This window comes from Mytilus californianus, unplaced genomic scaffold (assembly GCF_021869535.1).
Source record: "Mytilus californianus isolate M0D057914Y unplaced genomic scaffold, xbMytCali1.0.p SCAF_2, whole genome shotgun sequence".
Lineage (NCBI taxonomy): Eukaryota > Metazoa > Mollusca > Bivalvia > Mytilida > Mytilidae > Mytilus > Mytilus californianus.
This window is the reverse complement of record NW_026262668.1, coordinates 114,198,921-114,226,103: the sequence shown is the minus strand read 5'-3', so window position 1 is coordinate 114,226,103 and position 27,183 is coordinate 114,198,921. Positions and strand designations below refer to the sequence as shown.

The following is a 27,183-nucleotide window of genomic DNA, read 5'->3' as shown; positions in this document are numbered from 1 at the left end:
CAAACGAAAATATTTATATTTACATGGCACTTAAGTGGCTCCGTAAGGGGTTCCTTTCATAATGACATATGCACTTTCCCGATAAACTACAAAATAAGTAAAATATAAAAACAAGGGTATACAAAATGAAAACAACACTGTAAAAACATGTGTCCGAATCGCATCTCTGGACCCGCCCGCATAAGGAACGCCAAAAACCAAAAGCCTGAAAGCTGGATTCACATATGCCGATCCACGTCAAGAGGCACACGATCAAATGGAACATAATAGTACAAAGACAAATAAAGGTAAAACTATAAAGTAGATAAAATGCTATACAGAATCAGCACCTAGAATCTATAACTCAAGACTATCCTGTATTATTTGTTAAGTAGACACTGACTATTTATCTATTAGGTATTGATACTTTCTATTGATTTTTTTTTGTGAAAAAGGACGAAACGTTCTTTCACTAAACCCTGGCTCATTATTTTTGGTCAGGTACTGATAACATTTTACAAACTCTTAGTAGTAGCTGCAAGCTGCTGAAAATCGCATGAAATGTACACACCATATGAGGATGCAGTTGGTAAATCGCTGTTAAGTTGATAAAAATATATAATTTCAAAATTGAAATCATCTCGTTTGTCATAGACAAATCGGGGTATATGTCTAAACATGAGGCCGAGAAAGCTGTATATGTGGTGTCCATGACTGTTAATGGGACTCAATCAGAAAAGTTTGTATTGTTAATGGAAAGAATATGTTCAATACACCTGTATGTAAAATTAAATGATATAGCTTCTTTGATCTAATCCTTACGTAAACAAACACGTACACATCAAAATATTTCCAGGGGAAGACCACCAGACCCCCTCTCGCTTCACTCATTCGTGGATGCATTTATCATTATATATGCAAAGATATTTACTGTTCGATAATTTACGCTCCTGGATGTCTTGTTATCTTGGATGCCTAGTTACATGTAGCATTGTGTCTTAAATGAAAACAGGTATAAATATGAGTATATATATGTCATCAGATTTGATGTGGCGGCATGGTAATTAACATTATTATGTTTTGCGACAGACAAAAGAGCTGATCTGAAATGTACACCATCTACTTGCCACTAAACATCATGTACAACCCTAGATAAAGCCGAAGAAGGAAAGGCATTACATCGACCAGCGAAAACTATATTTTTATGTAGTCCAGGTGGTCGAGTGGTCTAGGGCGCTGGACACGGTGCGGGCGGTATTGCCGCGATGTTTCAGAAGCAAGGGTTCGAATCCCGCTGCGGGAAGAACATTGAAGATATAACAAATTTGAGACGAATTATATATATATATATTACCAAAAAAAAAGCATGAATTTACGTTCTTCTTAAGTTATTACACGCTTCAACCAATTATAAGTATATAAATTGATTAAAGAAATGTGGTTTTCTTATCATTCAGTCTGGTCACGTCATGTCTTTCACGATCAAAATATTGCGTTGGATGATCTTTCACGACCAATTTTGATTAAAAATACAGACGCACTATAAGCAAGCTTTTCATGCTTTTAACATGATGAGTTTCATAACAAGACAAAGAGGTTCTGAAAAGTTTTATTCAAATATAATAAAAATATTATATATATATATATATATAGTTATTTATCTTTTTGCAAAATGCACATCTTGGTAGCCAACAATTCAGGAAAATAAGAAAATGAAAAAATCGATAAAAAAATACATTTTTTGGGGAAAATAAGAAATATTCTTATTTTGAAAGTAACAATGAGAAAGACCTTTATAGATGAAGAAAATCTTTCAATTTTTAGCTCACCAGGGCCCGAAGGGCCCCATGTGAGCTTATGTCATCAATTGGCGTCCGTCGTCGTCCGTCGTCTGTCGTCGTAAACTATTTCAAAAATCTTCTCCTCTAAAACTACTGGGCCAAATACCTTTAAACTTTAACTAAATGTTTCTTAGGGTATCTAGTTTATAAATTGTATCCGAAGTTTTGATCCATCGACAAACATGGCCACCAGACGAATCGAACAACCTATTGTTGGGTTGCTGCCACTAAATTGGTAGTTTTAAGGATATTTTGCAGTTTTTTGTTATCTTGAATATTATTATAGATAGATATAAACTGTAAACAGCAATAATGTTCAGCAAAGTAAGATCTACAAAAGAGTTAATAAGACCATAATTGTCAATTGACCCCTTAAGGAGTTATTGCCCTTTAAAGACAATTTTACACAATTTGTTCATCAAGTTTGCTAACATTTAAAAATCTTCTCCTCTGAAACTACTGGGCCAATTACCTTCAAACTTTAACTAAATGTTCCTTAGGGTATCTTGTTTATAATATGTATCCAAAGTTATGATCCATTGACAAACATAACCGCCATGGCTAAAAATAGAACCTAAGGGTCAAATGCAGTTTTTGGCTTATATCTCAAAAACTAAAGCTTTTAGAGCAAATCTGACATAGGGTAAAATTGTTCAACTGGTCAAGATCTATCGGCCCTCAAATTATCAGACGAATCGAACAACCCATTGTTGGGTTTCTGCCACCAAATATGTAGTTTTAACAAAACTTTGCAGTTTTTTGTTATTATCTTGAGTATTATTATAGATAGATATAAACTGTAAGCTGCAATAATGTTAAGCAAAGTAAGATCTACTAAAAAGTTAATCTGACCAAAATTGTCAATTGACCCCTTAAAGAGATATTGGCCTTTAAAGACAATTTTAAACAATTTGTTCATCAAGTTTGCTAACATTCAAAAATCTTCTCCTCTGAAATACAGGTGAGCGATTCAGGCTCTTGAGAGCCTCTTGCTTGGTATTGTTATCAATTGTCTCCCCTACTTGAATTTAAAGAAAGGAATTACAATGCCTCCCAAAATTTCAAGAGAAAAACAGGATATAATTCTGAAAGTGTATAATTATTTGGGGTCAAAGCGAGGAGGTCCATTTCATTCCTGTAATAAAATTACAAAAAGAACTGCTCAATGTTTAAAGATAAGTGAAAGTTTTATTAAAAAATTAATTAACAGGCCATGAGAAAATCTGAATTCAAAAATTGCAGCCAGAAAGGATACGCTTGACTGACTAGTTTGACAAAGATTTGATAAAGAATACTGTTCACCAGTTATTCGAAAAAATGAATGTGTTACCTTAACAAAACTGCAAAATCTTTTGGAGAAAGACCATGATATTGTTTTCATCAAAATACAACTATGGAAAACATTACATGGATAAGGATTCAAACATAAAAAACTTGAAAAAAAAAACAGAAAAGATCTTGTGGAGGGAAAAGACATAATAAATCATTAATCATAAATCAGTTAGTTCCCGCTTTGTCCCCAATAAGTATTGTATTCATGGACAATGCGTCATACCACAGTGTCCGTGTTGAGGGTACAAAAACTCAAAAATCTAACTCGAGAATAGCCGATCTGAAGGAGTTTTCTAAATAAACTTGGTGTCGATTTTGACAGCAAGTTTACAAAACCAAAATTTCACCAAATAAATAAATCTAAGAAACTTTATCCTGTACATAAGGTAGATGAATTCCTCAAAAAGAAAGGACATGAAGTACTTAGACTCCCCCCTTACCATTGTGATTTGAACCTTATTGAACTTGTAGGGTGTGATTTGAAGGGATTTATTGGTAAATAGAATTGAACATTTATACATAATGATGTTAAATCACTTATCCAAAAAGGATTTGAACAAATTGATAGTGTTAAGGGTTAAAATCTTGTAATCACGTTAAAACATTATTGAACCGAGCTATTGCAAAATGATGCAATCTAGGAGGAAATTCAATTGTTATACACATTCAATCTGATTCTGAATCTGAGAGTGAAAAAGACAAATTTAGTGATGGAGATGAGACTGAAGATTATGAATGGCCATACATATAAATTTGATGTGAGTAATTTGTTTTCCTTGCCCTAAACTTAAACATAAAAAGTAGATAAATTCTTTAATAACTCATGTCTACTAACTTAACATGAAAGTATATATATAACAGAAAATGCTATATTCATTTTCATTTCATTTGCCTATAAAGTACTGTTTTATTAGTTTATACTATATCTAATATTTTCTAAAAAGAAAATGGACAATGCGATAAGCTGCAAAAATTTCTTAATAGCATCCGATTTTACCTGGATGGCTGCAGGCGCCTGATGAGGTTAATTTGTTTATCGAAAATATTGCGTGAATATATAAAATATAACAACTATTTTTATAACACTCATTAGCGTTAAAGTTACATTATTAGGCATTTATATAATTTAATTTAGTAACTGTATCAGTGTATTTTCAAACTTACATCCCAACTCCTTTGTTCTAACAGTGGTGATCTGAGTCGGATCACCCCTACCAGATTAGCCTACCTGGAGTTTCTTTGTTCTGCATGCTTTCTTTTGTTCTGTAACATTTTGGCGGGAATGTTGAACACACAATAAAACTGAGAAATATTTATTCGGAATAAAGACTAACTTTCAAAATTTATGTAGAAAAAAATCCACTAAATTGCCAGTGTCTATGCGGGGAATCGAACTCAAGACCGTAAGCACGATTCATACCCCTACACCATGACGACTGGATACAAACTCACTGTTAATTTAACATATTTAAACATTGTATCCGGGGCTCATTAAGGGTATATACTATATAGTAATATATGAATTATATTATAATTATCATATGGCATTCTGAACTAGATGTTATGAAGCGTAAATGTTTTTTTCATATAGTCTAGAAGAGATGGGATGTAAAATAGTTATCCCACTCGGACTTGGTGTGTCAGTGTAAGATCACCCTCTGGCCTCTGGCCATCGGGGTGATCTCACACTGACACACCGAGTCCTCATGGGATAACTATTATTATTATACTTCATGTCAAAATGCCAGATTTTGATTGGTTAATACGAGGGAGACAATTTACTCTATCCTATGGTAAATACTCTATTACCCTATACGGAGACGCTTGATCAAGTGTGCGCTTTATTAAAAAGGGATGGTTGTTATGTACAAGACGTCATAGTTTATTACTTTGAATTTGAAATTTGATAGACAGTGATAACAAAACATTCAGTACAATAAATTAAATAACACATATCTGAGAGGGTTACCCCTCGAAAAGACAATGTTTTCTCGGGGTAACAATCTGCTCTATCACCCTCTCAGAAATGTGACATTTATATACTGATTCACGCCTAGATAGATAGAATATTGATTTCTGCTATTTTTAGACACTATATATAAGTGCCTAGAAAATCAACCTAACAATGTATATATATATTCATGTATGGAACGGCACAGCTGCCTTATAATAACGATAATCATATCATTAAGGTTACAATTGCGCAATTTTTTACAATGCATTTTCCATCGGGTACCATGTCTCTTTGAATCCTAATAGAAAAAAACTATATAAATTGCAGAGAAACGAAAGCCAGAATTTGAAAGTAGACACAATAAGAATTTATTTCAGTGAAAAAAAAACCAATATGCTCATGAAGCGGAAATAGCCATAAATAGCAGTTGTTATGGACGCTTCTAAAATCCGCACTTAATGACATAGCAAAATTTTTAGTTAGCCTATTCCCCCCAAAAAACATATTTTTACAGAAAATTTCAAATCAATCATTCCAAATTGTAATTATTTTTGCACATAAATGGTTTATCTATCATAAAATTAATAAATTAAAGGCATACCATCCAATCAGAAGCCTCACAAATTTTTATTCCTACTACCATCTTGGCTTCAAAAACTTCCCGGTGAAATGTAAACAAATAATTGCGCAATTGTTTTCTCAAGATAGACAAATATCAGCCTTTTTTTTTCTTTATAACAACATCCTTCAAATTTTGACGGGGCGTATAATGGTATATAAATGTTCGTCCATCTGTCTGTCGTCGTAAACATGTCTTAAGAATTCCTTGCTTGATGAACTTCTAACTTTACGCAGTTGTTGCAATGATAGTCTAACAGTCTGTATATTTTTTGGTGAAATTTTGATTTTTCTTCCAGAGTTATGGAATTTATTCTTTCAAAAAAGAGGGAGGCAATTTTTCACGTGTCGCACAGTATCTTGAGAATGCCTTGCCCGATTAACTTTAAACTGTACTCAGTTGTTTGTGGTGATGGTGTCAAGGTATTTATACTTTTTGGTGAAATTTTAACCTTTCGTTTTAGCTTTAATGGACTTTATTCATTAAACAAAAAAAAAGGGCGGGGGGTGTCACGTGGCACTTTATCTTGATAATGCCTTGCTTGTTTAACTTCAAACTTGACACTGTTGTTTTTAATGATAGTCTAATGGCATAGCATAGTGAGGTGATAGGATAGTATGAAAAGGTGGTCACATATTATATCAAAATGTCTTTGTAGTATACAACTTTATCGTTGTAAGATAGTAATATGACAGAATAGTATGAAAAAGTAACTCCATGTTATATCGAGGTGATTGTACAGTATACAAATTTATCGTAATAAGATAGTAACATGACAGAATAGTATAGTGAGGTGACAAAATATTACGAAAAAGTTGCTCAATGTTATATTAAGATGTCTTTATATTATGAATTGCATCTTTATAATATAGCAATATCACATAATAGCAGGCCTAGGGCCATTACATTACAATTACTTTGTGATTCTTCCATTACAATTACAATTACATTTTTTCTCACATGTAATGCAGTACATTACAATTACTTTGCCTGTGTAATGCATTACATTACACATTACTTTTTCAATATAAAAACATTTAAAAAACAGATTTTTATAAGAAATTGATAAATATTACCGGGGTATATGTACATATATATACAGTGTTAGTGACATATGCTTCAAATACTTGAAAAATAAATAAATTATCATATAATTTTGTTTCTAACATTGATCACTTAATCATTAAGACATCATAAAGGGATTTCAAAGGGATATAATAAATGTGCAATTAAAGGATTATCTTGTTAAATGCCAAAGGGCTCTGAGAGGACAAACATAAGTTGAGAAGATTTGATTGCAATAAAAACATTTTGATATTAATTAGGTAAAATAACAACCACAGTTTGGTGTAAAAATGTTGATTGACATTTTCAACCTTTCATTGAAATACATGTAAGGTGTGTATAGAATTATGAAAATTTCATCTTCATATTTTGTCCATTCCTCTAAATAGTTTTGTTTAATAATTATTTTTAGAAGATTTTTTAAGGGCAAACTATCTATAATGATTTAATACAGTAATTAACTGTGACAATAATGTTATTCAATATTTTCTTTTGTTTTTGTTAATATTTTTATTTTACTATATTCTTCAATTTGTAATGAAAAGTAATGTACAGTAATGGAGGCATTACATTGATTTTTAACTAAAGTAATCATTACATTACATGTAATTGTAATGCAGAAAATGTGCATTACAAATTACTTTGCATTACATCAAAAAAATGTAATATTACAATGCATTGTAATTACAAATTACCATTACCCCAGGCCTGCATAATAGTATAGTAAAATGACAAATCAGTATGAAAAGGTAGCTCCATGTTATATCAAGATGTCCTCATTGTATAAAAAGAATATCTTCATGACAAAGTAAAATGACAGAATAGTATGAAAAGGTAACTCCATGTTATATCAAAACATCTTTTTAGTATATAAATTTATCTCAGTGATATAGCAAATTGACAGGGTAGTATAGTCAAATGTCGCGATAGTATAAAAAAATTGCATCATGTTATATCTCAACCCTTAAAGGGGCATTAGCTTCGAGCATAAAACAAAAATAACATATGATTTTTTTTTTGTTCAATCATTAATGAAAGTGAGATATTGAAATAATAATTCGCTTTAAGCAGCCAGTTTGGTTCAATTTTGTCAAAATAATCTGAGAAATATCGCTGATGAATTATTCACTTGCAAGTGAACAATTCGACCTCATTGAATACGTATTCATGTGACCTTCGATTTAACCCCTAAGTTAAAGATGGGTTACGCATGAATTAGGCTTGTTCAGTTATTAAAAGGAAAAGAATGTCAACATTGAAAGTGAAAAAAGGTTAAACCATTTGATTGACTGATTCGATCCGCACAAACTCATTCTTATACAGATAAAAACGATGATTAACATATATTTTTAAACTATAATATGAAATCAAAAAGATCTAGAAAAATATAATTGCACGAGTTTGCTATCTACTTATATCTATATTTATGTTTATATCGGGTTATATGACCGTCGGCAGTCTTCGGAGGTCACCTCGATGTTTAATTAGATGGCGTCGAACCTATGCATTGTTAATTGTTTATTTTAGACTTTCTATAATTTGGATATACGTTTCAGTATGTTATAAATCAGATATGAGAATTTGAGTCAAATCGGTGAACATGAATTTGACAGCTAATGCCCCTTTAATGATATGATTATCGTTATCATAAGGCAGCTGTGGCGTTCCATATTCTTGCATGGTATACACAATTAATATATGTACCATTGCTTTAATCACATACTTTGACCCTTACTTTTTTTTTTACTTTCATAGATATTCTCTTAAGTTAAATACATTTGTAATTTCCTATTTTAACCGATCACGATTCCATGTTTTCCTGTTTAATTATAATTATCATGTTCATAGATATTACTATAAGTACATTACAATAAGAAGTTTTTTCTTTACCATTTTTCAAGGAAAAATACCTTTTCATGTAAATACAATGTTTTCCTACTGCTTCTGACCAAAATATTTCCCTGATTCTACAATGACTATTTTGTCAGTTGGAGTGTAATCTCCAACTCTAGATTTAAGCCATTTTGCGAGTTCTATACGTCCAAATTTGATAGACGTTTCGAGTATTGTGGTCATAACAAATTGTGTTCTATCTATTTCACCGAGAAGCAATTCAACCAAATCTTTCCAACCAAATTGACAGGCAGTGTTGATTGCTTTGATTAAGTCTAATTTATCTTTTTCCTCTACCTTTACCATTAATAATTTTGCAATATCTTTCCTCCCCTTTTCGCAAACCTTTTTCATAGTAAATGTTAAGTCGAAATGCTGGTGGTCTACATTTTCTAACAAATAACCAGCTAGGTAAGAATTATTATCGCAACACGATAAAGTTAAAATGTATTTTAGCTGAAGATGAGTTTGATCGTCGACATTTTCAGTAAAATACTTCACGATATCTATATGATTTTTTTTGTATGCTAATAGGACAGAACCTTGTAGATCAAGATCTTCCTCTTCAAAATTTTCAAGTAGCCATTCAACATCTGTTATGTCATTTTCACGACAAGAGTCTTGCATTACACTTTGAAGAATAGTTTGAGCGTTTTTTACCTCTTCAAAAAGCCAAGTAGAGCACTGAACGTTTCTGTTTTTGCAAGCACCTTTCATGCACATAAGTAAATCGATATAATTTTCCAACTTATTAGCAGTTATTACTTGATAAATAATCTTTAATCTATGTGAGGTTCCTGTTGCACATGTTTCTTCAAATGCTTGTATGAGGGTTTTTCTACATTCATTGTTCACTTCTAATTCGACTTTGGTTTGAAGTGTAGTGGATATTCTTTCAACCAATGTTTCAACAACGTGGTCATTCTCCTTGCATGAGATGATTGTTTGCAAGAATACTGATGTAATGTTAAACATGGTAGATTTCGTTTCTGGTTTTGGATCTTTAAAGAATCGCATATTTAACTTTGAGCGTGACAGTATCTTCTTCATTTTGGATTCGTATTGGTCAATCATTACACATATCATCTCTTCCTGTGTTTGTCTTATTATTTCGGCCTCACAAATAATTTGGATAAAGCATTGTTTTCTTTTAGAGTATTCAGTTAACATTATTTCAACTAGTCTCTTTGCTAAGAGATCTTGATGTTTATGCGGTATTTTTAAGACTGTTTCCCCGGGATAAGTTTTATAATGGAACGGTCTTACCAATTCCGTTATGAATTCTAAACTCATGAATGGTATCACTACAGCTGGTTCTTTTTCGCCGTACGAGACCAACACTGCTTCGAATGTTGTTTGGTGTTGAAAAGTAAAAGTACTGCGGTTTTCACCAGATTTGCAGGATAAATATCTTCCAGACATGACAGTTGCAGAGGCACGAATAAGCTCGTTAAAATTTTCTGGGAGATTTCTCTTATAAAGAGATTTAAAAATTTCCTCTACTAAATAATTGTCAATATCGTTCGGTCTAAGCTCACATCCAATTAACATTGTGTAAACCAGTGTTACATACTGCCATCTCTCTTGCTCTACTTTCTTTCCTTTTTCTCTAAGTTCCTTTATTTCAGTCAATAAACAATTAGGGGCATCCGCAAAAAAGGCAGGGCCTTGTCCAGTAAATTTTCTATTTCCTGTGAACAAATAAACCGCTTGTGGAAACCCTATCGTTGTTTTTGTTTTTATCATCTTTTTGACTGTTTCGTCGTGAAATTTAACTTTGAACATATTGTCTTGCGCTTTCTCCTCTTTAAAATTTTCGTCTGTCGCATTTCTTGTGATGTCTATGTTTGTAATTTTGAAATAATTTGATAAGCAAGTAAACTTTTGAGTCTCATTCATCTGCAGCTCTTTTGAACTTATGTCTAAAATGAATTTTTCATTTAATATTCTGTGTTTTTCAAGGACCGTGTGGCAGCTCTGTCTAACTGTATCCCTTATGGTTATTATAACACGGTTAATTTTCATGTGATTTGCACTTGCATAGAGTTCTTCGAGCAAAGCAGAGTCTTGGTCTTCACTGAATCTACTATTGGTTTTTCCAAATATATCCTCAAATAAAATTACTAATTTATCATGGATCGAAACATTATTTTTCCATTCTGTTAGACTACTGAACTTGACCATTTTATAATCTCCATTCGTACAAACAAATAATCTCATAATTTCTAAGCTATTTCTAGTCTTTCCGGAGCCAGCTGTCCCTGTCAAAACCACTATACCTTCGGAATTAAGTAAATCTAGGCCATGTGATGTGACATTTGTTTCAACAAAAGTGCCTTCTTTAACATGGGCTTCAACTTCTGCACGAGTAAACTCTAGAAAAGCAAACATTTACTGCACATTTTTACAAGTGAGAATGTTACTCTGATTTGAATATTGTAACAGTTCAACGATGTAATAAAAAAGTGTAATAATGTTACCAATGCGCTTGCGCACGACACGTTTCTGGTACTTTCATGACAACAAGTTTGGAAACACCAAAAGATAAATCATTGAAGAACATATTATTGTATGTGTACACATAATGATGCTATATAGTAATTGTCAACAAAACACACTTTACCTCTGCAAAGGATAAAGAGATAAATAATAAAAAAAAAGTTTGTTCATACTGAAGTACTGTAATCAATCACAATCGAGAAGAGAGCTCATGACATTTATAAAAAATTGTCGATAATATCCCAGCGTTACACAATTTATACACTCATGAAAGAAATCATGCAATTTGTTTGCTATTTTGTTTTTTTCTCATATTTGTCTCATCTAGAATTTTTTCCTATAATCGATTTTACTAATTTACGAGCTGCCTAAAATAATGTACTAATAAAAAAAACTAAATTTTAGGATTTCCTATCAACATGCATTTTTTGGACAGAAAGATAAAGGTACCTTGTTTTAATTGTTCACCCTATTCATTTTTATTCTTCAGTGTATTACTTTTATGAAAAAATGTCACAAGGAATAAATTTCAATAATCTAATGAATAATACAATGCCTCTAGGACTAAAGTAAAAAACAACTTACCCTGAAATCCTTGTTGTTGTTTTTGTCTTGAATATTCATGATCTAAAAAAATATTTTGACAAATGAATTAGTCAAAGCCAAATGCAGTACATTTACGTGTACGCTTCTAGTATACTTATTAAAATATATCTGGAAAAGATTAACTTCAAAACGTACAAACATCTTTAAAGATAATTCTAAAGAAAAATATCCGTTTTCGTCGAGTTTTAAGCACTTTCTAAATTTGCCTTCACCAGCAATGCTCATACCAATAAGCAAGAAAGGCAAAAATGAGCAGTTATATATCCAAACGGGGCATTACACCAGAGGCTCTACAGAGTAAGTGTCGTTCACCTTGATCCATGTACATTCTCTACAATGGCTACTCTCCAAAATTGCAGATTAGAATATAATTCATGTATAAAATCTCTTTTTTGTTGATCTTGTCTTACTGATCATGTTTACTGTTTCCTTCAATATTCTATAATATTTGCCAAAACTGAAAAAGTTGAAGATCAACTTACTACTTTGGCGTTATTGACCGATTTGTATATCTTGTCTTGCTTATGTTTTTTGTAGATCTTGTTTTTGGTATCAGTTTTACTATTTAAAGTTTCCATCTATCTATTAAAGTTTGTGAAAATCGTCATCAAAGGGCAATTTCTTCTACAAGAAGTCTTCTTACAACGATTTCGGCAATGTTGACATATAAGTAGATCGTGTATTGCTGATCATTTTTGCTATTCAAAGTTTCTGTCTATTTATTATAGTTAGGCTCGTGAAGTTTTCTTAAATACCCAAACATATAAGCTGATAATATCAGCATAAACCTTATAATTTGAGAACAATGCATTGATAAATTTCTTATTCTTTGCCACATTGAAGTTCGTATCAAGCTTTCTAAAAAAAGGTATGATCAAGGACCTATAACAATCGTCAAATACAGATTACTTTCAATTATTTCGTTCGGGAGATAAGAAACATTGAATTGTATTTGATGAATTTTGCAAATAGCAATGTCTTCCATTTTGTTACTTCCATAAACAAATGTCTTCGTTTTGTCAAGATAGTGATGCTGTGTGTTACCAAGATATTCATTTCAAAAAAGTAAAAACTTATATCTTATACTAGTATATAATTAGAAAATCGGACAGCATGTAATGTTCAAATTGACCTTTTGCATGTTTCATTATGTACATGTATCAGTTTATCTCATCTATTTCCTTAAGTAAGGCCCCTGAGCATGAAATTGAACTCAATTTAAATGGTACATCTAAATGATCAGTTTGAAGAAGTTAATCAACAACCATCCACAGCTGTTTATACCTTTTCTCGTGTGTTCAAAATCTATCATTTGTGCTATGATTTTTTCTGTTGCTGTTTCCATAACCTTTTCTTGCTTTTCGAAAACCTAAAATTGAAATAGAACTATATAAAATTTGAAGCTATTCAGTATTTCGAAGAAACATAATTATAACAACTAATGTTTCGGATGTATGAAATTTATAACGTGTTATTTTCATTTTTTACAAATAGACTCGTGTTTTATCTCATGCCTTTACGTTGTGATGTTCTGAACCGCCTAAAAGTATGGTTGATGCGTATCAACTCGAGAACGAATAGTGGTTGGTTCGATTGTAATATGTGTTTGCTTCTTTTTTTCACTAAGCACAAGGCGTTTTGAACAAAAACCCAAAGTCATTTGAATCGAAATAAAATAATTCTCCCAAAGTTAACGTGTCTTCCTATAGACTGTTATTTGAATTCAGTCTACAATCGAGAATAAAAGCGGTGCGAAAATTTACCGGTTTACATTATATGTATATTATTCAAAATTATTACTTACTTTGTCTAAATCTTCTAAAAGCTTTGCCTTATACATTATGCAGAGGTCTTCATCAAATGAACGGTGTAGTGATTCATTAAATTTATCGCGCATTTCCTGATCCTTTTTGCAGTATACAGCAATGTGCGTTATGGCATCTTCAATACGATTTGACTGCTCTAGAAATGATTCATTAGTCATTGAGGCTTTCTTTGCATGAGCATGTATATTTCTCATATCAACAAGTTGGTCTACTCTCTGTTTTAAGGGACAGCACTCTGTGAGGATAGCTCTTGCCAATTTATCTCCCAAATGGTGTGTTTCGATTCCTTCAATAGCCGACATTGAACAAATTGCATCTTTTCTATTTTTGTGAGCAACGCATGTATTATTTTTGTCACGTTCAAAAATACTATCCCACTGGTCGACTGTGATTTTAATCATATTAGGTGAACAGTTAAAGTTGTTGTTGCAATAGCAACAATCACCACCGTTATTTCCCTTCCACATGTGGTATAATACATGCTTATTTTGGTCCAGAAATACTTTAAGGTTTATGTGTTGTTGGTTAAGACAAGACTGCCAGAACAGCTCATTACAGAAATAGTTAAGAAAGCATCGACAAAGACTAATGTCAAGATGGTTTGTAGTAAGATTTGGCACTGCTTTCCTACAACAGAACAGTTTGCCATTTTTCGATGCATGACCAGGTAATTTTTCACCAAATTCTTCATAGAGTTCACGTAGTTGTGATTTATTCAAAACACTTTTTTCATACTGAACTTTTCCGTTGCTGCATTGACAGCATTCCCTCTTGTTGTAACACAAATGGTATACCTCGTGTTGATATTTGTTCAAAAACTCCTCAAATGTTAGATTCGAGGATACTAAACTAAATTCAAATAAACAAACAATTGCGTCTTTTGAATTTTCTACCACAAGAATTGACCATCGAAGATAGTTTTCTCGTTTTTTTCTTCCCATTTTAATCCTTGATAAAATACCTAAAATGAAAAACTGATACTATATTCTCGTATTCAATTCTAGGAAAAACATACTAAAATTATCTACGTCAGACAACTTGTGATAAATCTTGACTTCACCGAATTTAATCCCTCTACCTTTCCATCTAAATTGCTTACATTAACTAAAGAAACCTTAATTTAATCATAAAATTCAAAAATAACTTTCAATTGCAAGCTCACCCCAACTGATATATAAAATATAATAAACATTCTACAGACATTCCACTCACTCTCCCGCAATTTATGAATATAATGCCATACTAAAAAATCATACTGGACCCACCAGTAAAATACGTGTTTAGCATAAATGGTAAATAGTTCTTTAATATTTGAGTGAGTTAGCTTCTGTTATGTTTACTGTAGTGAATTGACCTAATTGTTTTGTAGCTATCCGCCATTGACCGCTTGTAAAAGCAAGAGCACAAAATATTTAAGGAGCTTAAATCAGTGCATTAACATTTATCTCAGAAATTGATATTGCACTGTCCGGCTCCGCCTCTTGGATCATTAAATAATGAAATAATAAATAAAATGAATTATCAATAACCATACAAATTCTATATAAATTCAAATAAAATGGATACACAAAAAGTTATAAAAGCATAAATTCGGGAAAAGGCTTTTAATTAACTCTTGTACATACCTTTCCCTAACACTAGTCAAACTCCTAAACTAAACCAAAACCAAAATTAAAACATGGTTCTCTCAACTCGAATGAAATGAATGCCCGTGGTTTATAAAAGTAGAGTCGATACTGATGATTTTTTTTTATCGAATACTTCCTTGTAATACTAAAACATAAATACAGGTAAATACATACCTAAATAATAGTTTAAGGGAGACAATGTCCTCGATTTTTCTCCGTTTCCTTAAGAAAAAGGTAAAATAACAAAAATACCAAACTAGGTAAATTCAAAACGGAAAGTCCCTTTATCAAATGGCAAAGTAAAAAGCTCAAACACATCAAACGAATGGAAAACAAATGTCATATTCCTGACTTGGTACAGGCATTTCCTGATGTAGAAAATAATGGACAAACCTGGTTTTATAGCTAGATAAACCTCCCACTTGTATGCCAAATGATTATAGTTCCATTGTATTGACAAAATAGGGTGAGCAACCTAAACAGACATAAAAGGTTAATGTGACAATGATTTGTATTTCAGTTGAATTGTTCTGTATGATAAGTCCCCATTTGACAATTATATATTTGTCAATATGAGAAGAAATGTGAAATTGGTCTAGTAAATATTGTTCTGTACGTACTAATGGTTGGAAACAAGGTATACTTGTATCAATATCACAGATAGAAGAAACCAATCTAAACTCACTTTGAAAACAATCCATTTTAGTTCTGGAGTAGACAACCATACAATTTTACGATCACTAAGTAGAACCAATGTAACTATTTCATTTCTTGTAGACATAAAACAGGATTGATTACTTAACGTCTAGTGGCAAATATTTCATGCATGTTCAGGACGAGAACAAAATCACAATAAACATTTTGCCTTTCAATAGGCCACCTACGGCCCATCAAAGAGTTGTTGTAAGGGTTCATAACGTGCAGAGCATAGCACTCTCTCTACACGAGACATCGAATTTAACGACCCAATTCTGACCGGACCATTATTACCCCGCCAAGAGTAATTAAAAGAGAAACTGACTTATTACGGTTAGATACCGGTATTTATCGTGTCAGAATAAATATTCCAAAAACATATTACACCAGATGTTGTCATTTCCTTCACCTTACATTAAATAGTCTTTCTCTGTGAATTGAGATTTGTCTCTGGACCTTACGTAATCAACAAACAATTATTAAATCGTTTTCCTGTTGTTGAGAAAGGGAGAATTCATTCACAATTGGTTTCCTTCTTATCACAACGTTTAACTACTCTGATACTACAAGTCCTATTGGCTTTAAAAGCAGGTAACTTGATATAAATCGATTAAGATTTTGCCTCTACCCCTTCAAGAATGTTTGAGAGGACAATCATTTACAAGTATCTGAAATACAAATTCTACTTTTGAAAACATGTGTTCCATGTGCTGTGTTCATTTTCTGAAAATAAGAGCCATTTTTTATAGCATGTTGAGCGCTTCTATTTGAGTGACACATGTAGTACATGAAAAGCAGTAAAGTTTCATTGGTCAGCATATAACCTTTGACATGTGTCATCGCCCATTAATATTACCAAACATAAATAGCCACTCCTTATTATTAACTTATTTAATTTAGTTTCGCGAATTATATTCGTTAATTTGTAAAAAGAGTGCTATATTGAACTGAAGATTTTTTTTAAAGCACTATTTTTCATAGGCGTTTTCTTACAAACTCGTGTTGTTTTATAACTTATAGAACGAGTCTTACCTTCAAGATCAAAGTTTAACAAGACTGAAAAAGTTGACAAAGAAATTGAAGAAATTTGATTTTTGTTATCTTAAGGCCATTATACTTTTTTTGTAGTCAGATGAACAAATGTTTCGGTAATCGTATTTTCTATTTTAAGATATGCTTTATGAAAAACAGGAACAGGAATACTTTGCAAACTTACAAATTAAAAAAATGAGATACAGATTTTTCGTCCTCTATTGAATAAGTCTATTAGGACAACTTGAAAAATTGAAATTACAATTCTTATCTTGTCTACTTTATAAATAATATTAGCTTAAAATTCAGAATTTGAAATACCATGTTTATTAAATTCCTGTAGGTAGAAACACTATACTTTTAAATATATATCTAAATTGCGATAACATATGGTAATTTTTGTCCGAAATCTGGACCCCCTTTGAAAGATCTTGCATCCATACTCAGAAAAGGAAAATGTTCGTTTAATGATATCAAGTTTAGCTTGATGAGTTCTCTCATTGTAAATATTTGGGATTTATAATTCAAATTTTCTGATGAAATGACAAGCAAAACCTAAACTAAATTTATCATTTTGTTATGGTATAAACATGAACAAGTAGCTTTTGTTGTCATTACGCTCCAATAAGTTTTGTTTCTTCAAACCCATGATATATTTTAAAGTGGCATGTAAAACGATACAAAACAAAGTATATCATGAAGTAGATCGGTAAAACTGATTTATGGTTTTTGGTATTGAGCCAGCAGTTTTTCTTATGCGGAGGTGTGAATAATCATATTAGTTTGACTCCTGTTTGTTCTTAATATTAATAGTTGGTTGCCTTTAGTCCAGTTTCCAAAATACAGTTCTGTTCAAATTTAAAACAAAATGTGTATGTTAAGTTTTAAATATCATCTATAATATATAAACAGAATCAGAACAAAAAGAGTCCCCCCTAATTTGAGTAGATATATCGAAGCGCAGATATTGCTATACCAAACAATTAAATTCATTTAGACCTTTTTATTCTATCAAAAATATAATGTATTGATTAAAGTTAACGGACAGACGCAATTTTACTTCGTCAAAATTTTGGTTATACGACGCGCTGACATTTTAGCTCTTGAAATCAGATACATTTATTAACAATGATTGCATCATTTCGATTTCTACTAAAAGTTGTATTTTGAAAGACACGTGTTTCATCGTACTAACAAGCAACCTTTAGTATACTGGAAATAGTTGTTTGATTAGTTGTTAGTTCAATAAACACTTAAACAATCTATTAAAATATATCGTACAAGGGCAGAAATAAAAAATACAGAAGTTAAAAACCAGATAATTTTCAATTTCTGAAAAGTGAAGTCTGTCGTCAAGGGGTTTTGTGAGAATTTATGGGGTTGTCAGTGAACGGGTTTTTTGACTCTCTTTTTTCAAGTTCATTTTAAGGGGATAGGCCTTGATAACCCCAACTTGTTCTTCTCGTTTTTTTCTTCTTATATCTACAACATTGAAAGGGTAAGAGTCCATGCATCATCTGCCGGGTCTTGTTGAAATTCATCGTTGCATTTTATGTTTAGGGTATATTGAATATGGTCAGTTTTGGGGTACCCATAAAACGGTAAAAACACTATTAAGTGTGTTTTTGCACATGTTTTCATTAGGAATACCAATGACTAATAAAATGCGTAATAGAAACATATTTTAAAGTAAATGTGAAATTTCATGGTAATTTTCAATTGATTGATTGATTGTTGGTTGCTTAACGTCCAGTTGCAAATATTTCATGAATGTTCAGAACAAGAACAAATTATCAATAAATACGATAGGTAGGTCCTGTAATAGAGGCCGTCCGGGATGAAGGTCGGGGAAATTTAGACTGCCACTGGAAAAATATGGTATGTTGGATATGAACAGAGATTTAGCCTTGCAACAGACCACCAACGGACCCTTCAGAGAGTTGTTTCAATGGTTCTTAACGTGTACAGAGCTTGGCATTCTCTTTACACGAGGCATCGGATTTAACGTCCCCATTTTGACTGGACGTGGCTGCGAACTTGTACATCCCGCACACCTAAATGGACGCCCCACTTTGGCGAGAGTTTTACTGCCTGTCGGAGGAAGACCAATGATGACCATATTTCTATTCCCCAGTCACCCATGGAAAGGGAAAAGGGGGGGGGGGGATTTATAGCCTGAATGTAAATAAATTGGTTTCTCTCCCCACAGCTATAAAATGCCCCTGTCAGAAGACGCTAAATTCAATGTTTTGACAGTCTGCCACTATCTAAGTACTATCTTTGTGATAATGTAGATTATCTGTTAGCATTAGCTTGTACTAGGATGGGTGTTCAGATAATCTCATATAGAATATTGCTGTATGTAATTGAAAACCAAAGACATACAGTTAAGTGCATCCTATCAACCAAATGCTTAGCACTGAAAACTTATTACTTTATTATTATTAAAAAAAAAATTTAATTCAATTTTTGCCAAAACTTCCAAGATTTTATCTGAATGATGCCAAGAGTCATTCCAAGAACTCCTCAGTACATATTTTTTTTTAAAAAGCATTTCATTTATAGTGGTGTGAACATCGAACAATTTTCTTAGAAGCTCCTTAAAAAAATGTAAGATCTCATAAAAAAATGTAAACAACATAAATGCTTGGTCACTGTTTCAATTACTGCTAGGTTAAAATGCACAAATGACTTCCAATACCTTTGTAAGAGTTGTCTTCCATACCCCAGGTCCACCCCTTTAAGATTACTTATATGTTTAACTTTTACATAAAATATATGTCAAAGAAAATAAAATAAATTAACGAGTAAGTTTCAAAAGCTGAAGTACATTTAGCCAGATGTTTTTTTTTGTTATTCAAACACATTTATTCTGTAATGATATCTTATTCGGATTGATTTGCTTTTCCACGTTTGTATTAGATTTTGATTTTGAAATATTTCGGCCTCGATACATTTATTGTCGAAATGCTCATCTGGTGCAGTAGATTAGATCTCGTTAATGCTATTATCACATAAGTATTTCACTCAATCAATGCATTTGGTTTCAAGTAATGTGAATTTTCAATGTTATCATATCAACATTATAAATATTAGAATAGATTAATCTCAATTGGTTTTGTGTCAACGTTGCAAATAGAAGACTCGTACTTAATTATGCAGAAAAGTAAAAGAAAGAACCCGACTTTCTCTTCATTATGACCACCAGGATAGGTTTCCAAAATTCTATATGGTCTGGGGTAGTTCTGCAAATTACTGCTTTTAACTGATCAATAATTTATCTTTTATCTTTCTGTGGATTTGTTTTCGATGAAACATATGATTTTTAATCGTCAAGATCCAATTTTTATGTATCTACGGACATCGAAAGATTTGAGATCAAAAGTATAAAAGATTCGAGAAATCTTAAAGTATACATAAAAACAGATGTAAACAAACCAAATATGCGAAATGTTTATATTATTATTTCTATAATTAAGAGTTGACTAATTCTGATTTAATTTATGTCAATTGAAGACTGATATCAAGCTGAATTTAAACAAAAGAAATGGCACTCTTTATAAGAGAAGGATAGATGACAAAATTGGTATATTTAAATTCTTTACCTCTTTTTCTATGGCCTGTAAAAGTTAAATATAGGTGCATAATTTAGGAATTTTTGCAAAAGTTCATTAGAAACTAGATGATTGAACATATGTTTATATATTATTTTTTCAAGTACCTTGCTCACGCAAGAAAGAAGTGATACTGGTCTATAATTAGGCGGCATTGACTTATCTCCATTATTAAATAAAAGAATAACATATGCCAATTTCCAATCTTTAGGAAATATATTTTGAGAGAGCGATTTATTAAAAAGAATACATAAGGGAAGTGCAATTTCATTTTTTACTGTTATAAGCATTCTATTACTGATTTTGTCTGGACCAATAGCTTTATTTGGATGTAAAGTAGAAATAATATCTTTAACGTCTTCTAAAGTTACAGTAATTTCTGACAAAACGTTAATACCTCTATCATCGAAGTCAGGCAAATTTTTGTTTTCTTCATCTAGACTAGCTATTGAACAAAAATATCTATTTAGAATATCAACTTTTTCTTTTGCATCATAAGAAAATTCAAAATTATTACTAGGGTTTTGCATCGGTGGAATATCATTTGAAGATCTGTCTTCTTTTAATAAGGAGTTTATTATTTTCCAATATACTCTACTATTTGTTTGCTTGAGTTCATTTAAGTTTTCATTAATATTTTCATAAAAATTTTGTTTAATTTGTTTCTTCAAATTATTCACTCGATTCCTTTGGTTTTTAAATTTCTTTTCGTTTGTAGTGCTTTTATTTTTTTTAAATATTTTCCGAAACCTGTCTCGGTTTTAAAGGCAGTGCTTTAATGCCTTTCTGGTTGCCGGGTTAATCTTTCCTTCCGCGATATCCAACTTATCTATGTGGGGGGTCATTAGGCTCCAAGTAGATCCGGAAATGTTGAATTCTCTCCTCTTCTTATTGTGATATAAAATGTTTTTTGAGAAACGATTATTGTGTTTTGTTAGTTTTAAAAACGTTTGATATATTTGTATTTTGCATTATAAGCAGTCAACTGATTGACAAACTAGAATTATTTGAATTCCGTGTGGAAAGAGGTCGGGTTAATTTCGAGTGTTATCTGCAATCTAGATGTTTATAAATCATTTCAGTCGTTGATATAATAATTAAAGGTCGACTGAACATGAATTATATTATACAATTTAATGCGCATTTCTGTTTATGCACGTGAACCCGTCTAACGTTATTGTTATTTCGCAGTTACATAAAGTAGCAAATTATCGTTCCTGAATAGGTGGCGCCGTGGTAGCCGATCCTGTTCCTCAACTTCCGGTTTCTGCACTGTGCAACTATTACAGTAACATTTTTAATTAACGATGCCAAGTACTTGTTGTTGTGTACCTAGATGTCATTTAAGAGGAGGACATGCATTTGCAAATGACTTAAAAAGAAGGAAAAGTTGGATCAACGCCATGGCCCATACGCAGATTGGACGAGAACACGATGAAATCGTGGAGTCCATCTCAATCAGCTGTTGTTTGCAAGGCACATTTTACTGAAAAAGACTACGTGCAGGAAACTATTCATGGTAAAACTCTATTTTCTTTTTGAAATATATAGTTATATATGTAATCGCCATGCGAATAAACCAGTCTGTTTACAACCGCAATTATCGTTTTAGAATAAAAGGGGGTGGTTAATTCAAGACGTCATAATTTTTTGGATTACGATTCAATGTGATCTGTTTGAGATTTTTTGGTGATGCTACAATTATAATGATTTCTTACAAGAGGTATATCATACTGAGAATTATTTTAGCAGTAATTATGCTAATGTAGTAATGACAGGAATGCATAAGCTATGCCTCATAGACTTTCTTGAAAAATATCAATGACAATGTTAACAGGAACAAAATAATGACATGCTCTCATCTATATTATAGTTATTTAGGTACAAACAATGTAAGATTGTTGCATAAGTCTCTCATTGTGTGTCCTTTGGATTTACATAACATACATTGAATCAGGCAAACATAGTTTTATCCAGATTGTAATGAATAAATCTAGTTAATATTTTGCCAGGTAGTACAAAGTGTACATTGCTAATGAAAGTTCATTTAATTATCAAAAAACTAATGTTTTATAACCTTTTTCAGGGCGCAAACCCACCATACAGAGACTTAAGTCTACTGCCATTCCCAGCCTATTTTCCTGAACCAAGCAAGAGACTGAACCGTCCGCAAAAAGAAAAATCAGGGCAGTTTCCTGTGAAAACAAAAGAACTAAACTTGATAAATATTGTAGTAGAAATCTAGAGGAAAGTTTTGATTGTAAAGTTGGTTTTCCTGAAGAAGTCATTCATACTGCAGAAAGGATTTATGACTGTCCACCACCAACTGTCGAACTTATGTTGAGCTTCACAGATGGAATTACGCAAACACCATCAATGCCTATGTTTTCAGCAGAGAATTTTGAAATGAAGACACGTGACACAGCCATGCATTTTTATACCGGTTTAGAGTTGTATACTAAATTTTTATTTTTTTTGACCACACTTGGTCCAGCAGCACATTGTTTGAGATACATATATTTTCAACTTGATAGGGTGTCAGTTGAAAATCAGTTTTTTTATGACTTTGATGAAATTGAGGCATTATACAACCAACTTTGAACTGTCTAGATTCTAGATGGAATCTAGTGTTAAGAATATTGTGTATACATGGATTGTTTTTATGTCTAAAGAGTGGTGTGAGGCTAACACTTGGCCATCTAGTGGTTTAGTCAGTTATTATTCGCCATCCAACTTCAAATTAAAGTTTCCTACAACTTGGATTATTATTGACAGCACAGAATATCCCGTGATAAAACCTAAAGCTCCTAGAGCTCAGGCAACCTTTTCATCATATAAAAACAAAAACACTGAAAATACTAGTATGTTCGACACCTGGTGGTTTAGTCAACTATGTCTCTAATGCATATGTTGGTTGTACCAGTGACTGTGAAATAGTTGAAAGATGTAGAATAGTTCAATTATGTGATCCAGGTGACAGTGTGATGGCAGACGAAGGTTTAAATGTGCAAGATTTGTTTGCTAACTTTTTTCAAAAAAAGAAACAGAATTAGTTCCAAAACTCTTATACGGGATTGAAAAGTCTCCAATTAACACGTGCACATAGAGCGAATTATTGGACTTGGCAAAACATACAAAATTCTAATAAATCCTATGAATGTAACTGAAACAAAACTTTCATCTGAAATAACATTTGATTGTATTATGTTGTGTAATTTTAGGACTTGTATTGTGCCAAAGGATGCATAAATAAAAGTGACGCAATGAATTTTGTTCTGATATATATATATTTACATGTACAATTACATGCACATGTAAATTGTAATGCATATAAAAATAAGGAGATGTGGTATGATATTGATAATTCAGCGAGTTTATCGAACCAAAGTGCATAAGAAATTGGTTTAAGCAGTTACAGGTGTTACTGTCACCGTACAATCTCCAACAATGAGAAAAATTCGTACCGTGTAAAAAATTTCAGAGATCTTACAACTAAGTTTTGTTGTCTCACCTTGACTTTGGTGAATTGTTTATATCTGTTGATGTAAATATAAAAAAGAAGATGTGGTATGATTGTCAATGAGACAACTCTCCACAAGAGACCAAATGACACAGAAATTAACAGCTATAGGTCACAGTATGGCCTTCAACAATGAGCAAAGCCCATACCGCACAGTCAGCTATAAAAGGCCCCGAAATGACAATGTAAAACAATTCAAACAAGAAAACTAACGGCCTATTTTATGTACAAAAAATGAACGAATAACAAATATGCAACACATAAACAAACGACAAACACTGAATGAAAGGCTCCTGACTTGGGACAGGCACATATATGTACATACAGAATGTGGCGGGGTTAAACATGTTAGAGGGATCCCAACCCTCCCCCTAACCTGGGACAGTGGTGTAACAGTACAATATAAGAACGAACTATAAAAATCAGTTGAAAGAGGCTTAACTCATCAGATGGATAAATACAAATACAAGTGGACGTGGCCGGGTAGTTGTACATCCAAACAACAAAAAGACACTAAGTACAGATCTGAGAGTACTCGCAGTTACTGACAGCTAGTTCAAAGCCACTAACAACTGATAAAAAAATCTTGCATCTAAGACTAAATTATCAATCCGTAAGCTCCCTTTAGAATTTTATAAATTTTAGATTTTACATTTCTGAGTTTTAGGGTTTTATTCATTAAAAAAGGGGGATTTTCCAGTTTTTGGACAACAACTCATAAATGCTTTAAGCAGTTCGCATGAAACTTTGGTGAATTATTTATAGCTATTGATGTAATCTCCCTATTAATTTTCATAAATTTCAAATATGACATTGAGAAGTAATTGAACTTTATTTGTTTATAGTCTGGCAACAGATTTATTAAGTATTGCGCAACAGCACAGTGTATTGCACAACAGCAAGAAATCTTTAATTAAATATAAATTCAATTCATATAACCGATTTCAAGTTCTTTGACTACATTTATTCAGAAACTATAATATGTCAAATATTTTATCACAATCCAAATTCAGACCTGTATCAAGCTTGAATATTGTGTCCATTTTTGCCCCAACTGTTCAGGGTTGGACCTCTGCGGGTGTATCCAGCTGCGCTCAGTGAATCAGTTTATTTCTTAATTAAGAACTCCTTTTTAGCTCACCGGGGCCCAAAGGGCCCCATGTGAGCTTATGCCAACACTTGGCGTCCGTCGTCGTCTGTCGTCGTCATCTGTCGTCGTAAACTATTTCAAAAATCTTCTCCTCTGAAACTACTGGGCCAAATACCTTCAAACTTTAACTAAATGTTACTTAGGGTATCTAGTTTATAAATTGTATCCGAAGTTTTGATCAATCGACAAACATGGCCACCATGGCTAAAAATAGAACATAGGGGTCAAAAGCAGTTGTTGGCTTATATCTTAAAAACTAAAGCTTTTAGAGCAAATCCGACATGGGGTAAAATTGTTCAATTGGTCAAGATCGATCAGCCCTGAAATTTTCAGACGAATCGAACAACCCATTGTTGGGTTTCTGCCACTAAATTGGTTGTTTTAAGGAAATTTTGCAGTTTTTTGTTATCTTGAATATTATTATAGATAGATATAAACTGTAAACAGCAATAATGTTCAGCAAAGTAAGATCTACAAAAAAGTTAGTAAAACCATAATTGTCAATTGACCCCTTAAGGAGTTATTGCCATTTAAAGACAATTTTACACAATTTGTTCATCAAGTTTGCTAACATTTAAAAATCTTCTCCTCTGAAATACAGGTTAGCGATTCAGGCTCTTGAGAGCCTCTTGTTTCATTAATAAATTACTTTATACTTGGAAATATAATTTTGCTTGGAGTTATAGTTTCTAAAAAAAGTATTGTCATTGAAAGAGTTGACATGTTGCAATGTACATTTATTCTACATAGTACTATGGTACCAAATCAAAAGTTTATATAAAAGAAAGAAGTCAAAGGTTACCCATCATAGTTTAGTTACATACATTTTTTTTTTGTACCTGAAGTCGTTGAATATAGATCATTATATAAATAAGGAGATGTGTTATGATTGCCAATGAAACAACTATCATCCATACATACCAGTAACAAACCACATTTGCAAAGTTGAATAAAATACAGTTGATAACATTTACTTATTACTAAAAAGAAAATGCCTAACTATTTTAAACAGTATTTGACTATAAACATAGATAAAAAAGGTACAAACTGGACATAATGCACTAGTTCATAAACAAGTGAGAACAATCGCCTTCATATAGTGCTCAGAATATGACATTTATAAAACCTGTTCAATATCATTAGAGAACTCTAAATCTTAAATATTAAGCCACCTCTGATAAGTACACTGTAATGATAATGATATAACTGGACTAAAAATGCACACAACCTGCAATTAGCTGCCTTTACAGCGCTTTTGCGCTTTGATCTTATTTCTTTACGGAGATTTGAATTAAACCAGATTTTATCATTAGATCGAATAATTACTTCTTTTTTCGGAATGCAAGATTCAGTCACTTTTAAAAATTCGTGCAAATATATATATTGCAAGATTCATGGATGTTAATATCATTATCCAGTAATTTATTCCATTCGACCTCTGAAACCATCTGTTTCATTAAATTATAATCCCCCCTTTTATAGTCCCATATTGTACGTTTGAAACTCTTCGAGTTACTGAACCCGCTTCTGACTGTTATGTAAGTACCTTCATGATCACTTATGTCTCTATTGATAGGTATAATACCCGAGTCAATAAATTGAATGGAATCAGTTATTAATATTGGTTCTAATAAGGACAACGAACCAGTTCGTGAATCAAAATGAGTAGCATCGTTAATTGTATTAAATAGACCATTTATACTTAGTATATCACTGATACAGTTAGGTAGGTTGAGAAGGAAATTTTTATTTAGATCACCCAAACAAATAGTATGATTAGTTTCGTCTAAGTATATGTAAGAGAATGATAATCCCTTTCTTCATGAATTAGTACGAGCGTTAGCGAGTACTTATCATTTAGAATATAGCAAAGTACTCTCGACCAATGAAATTGTAGGATTGGATGCCTCTTAATTGTGAAGAATGAAT

At 32.1% G+C, this 27,183-nt stretch overlaps 1 protein-coding gene and 1 long non-coding RNA gene across 3 annotated transcripts in view; both read right to left on the bottom strand.

Moving 5' to 3' along the window:
* Positions 1–1,574: 1,574 nt before the first annotated feature.
* On the bottom strand, positions 1,575–25,506 carry LOC127730790 (uncharacterized). The gene is made up of 2 exons (XR_007995301.1): positions 25,370–25,506; positions 1,575–1,926 (listed from the first exon to the last, which is right to left on the bottom strand). It is a non-coding gene; the product is annotated as an uncharacterized LOC127730790 (long non-coding RNA).
* The window catches only part of LOC127730775 (uncharacterized), a 30,999-nt gene continuing 11,136 nt past the window's right edge, over positions 7,321–27,183 (bottom strand). The window contains exons 1-5 of one of the 2 annotated variants that reach the window (XM_052239320.1): positions 15,240–15,364; positions 13,593–14,575; positions 13,073–13,157; positions 11,768–11,809; positions 7,321–11,058 (exon numbers count right to left, since the gene is read on the bottom strand). In XM_052239320.1, the coding sequence (XP_052095280.1) occupies positions 8,726–11,058; positions 11,768–11,809; positions 13,073–13,157; positions 13,593–14,555 (3,423 nt within the window). In that variant the 5' untranslated portion in view covers positions 14,556–14,575; positions 15,240–15,364 and the 3' untranslated portion in view covers positions 7,321–8,725. Of the gene's footprint in view, positions 11,059–11,767; positions 11,810–13,072; positions 13,158–13,592; positions 14,576–15,239; positions 15,365–27,183 lie in introns of those variants that run through there. The other variant, XM_052239319.1, reaches the window with a different exon arrangement.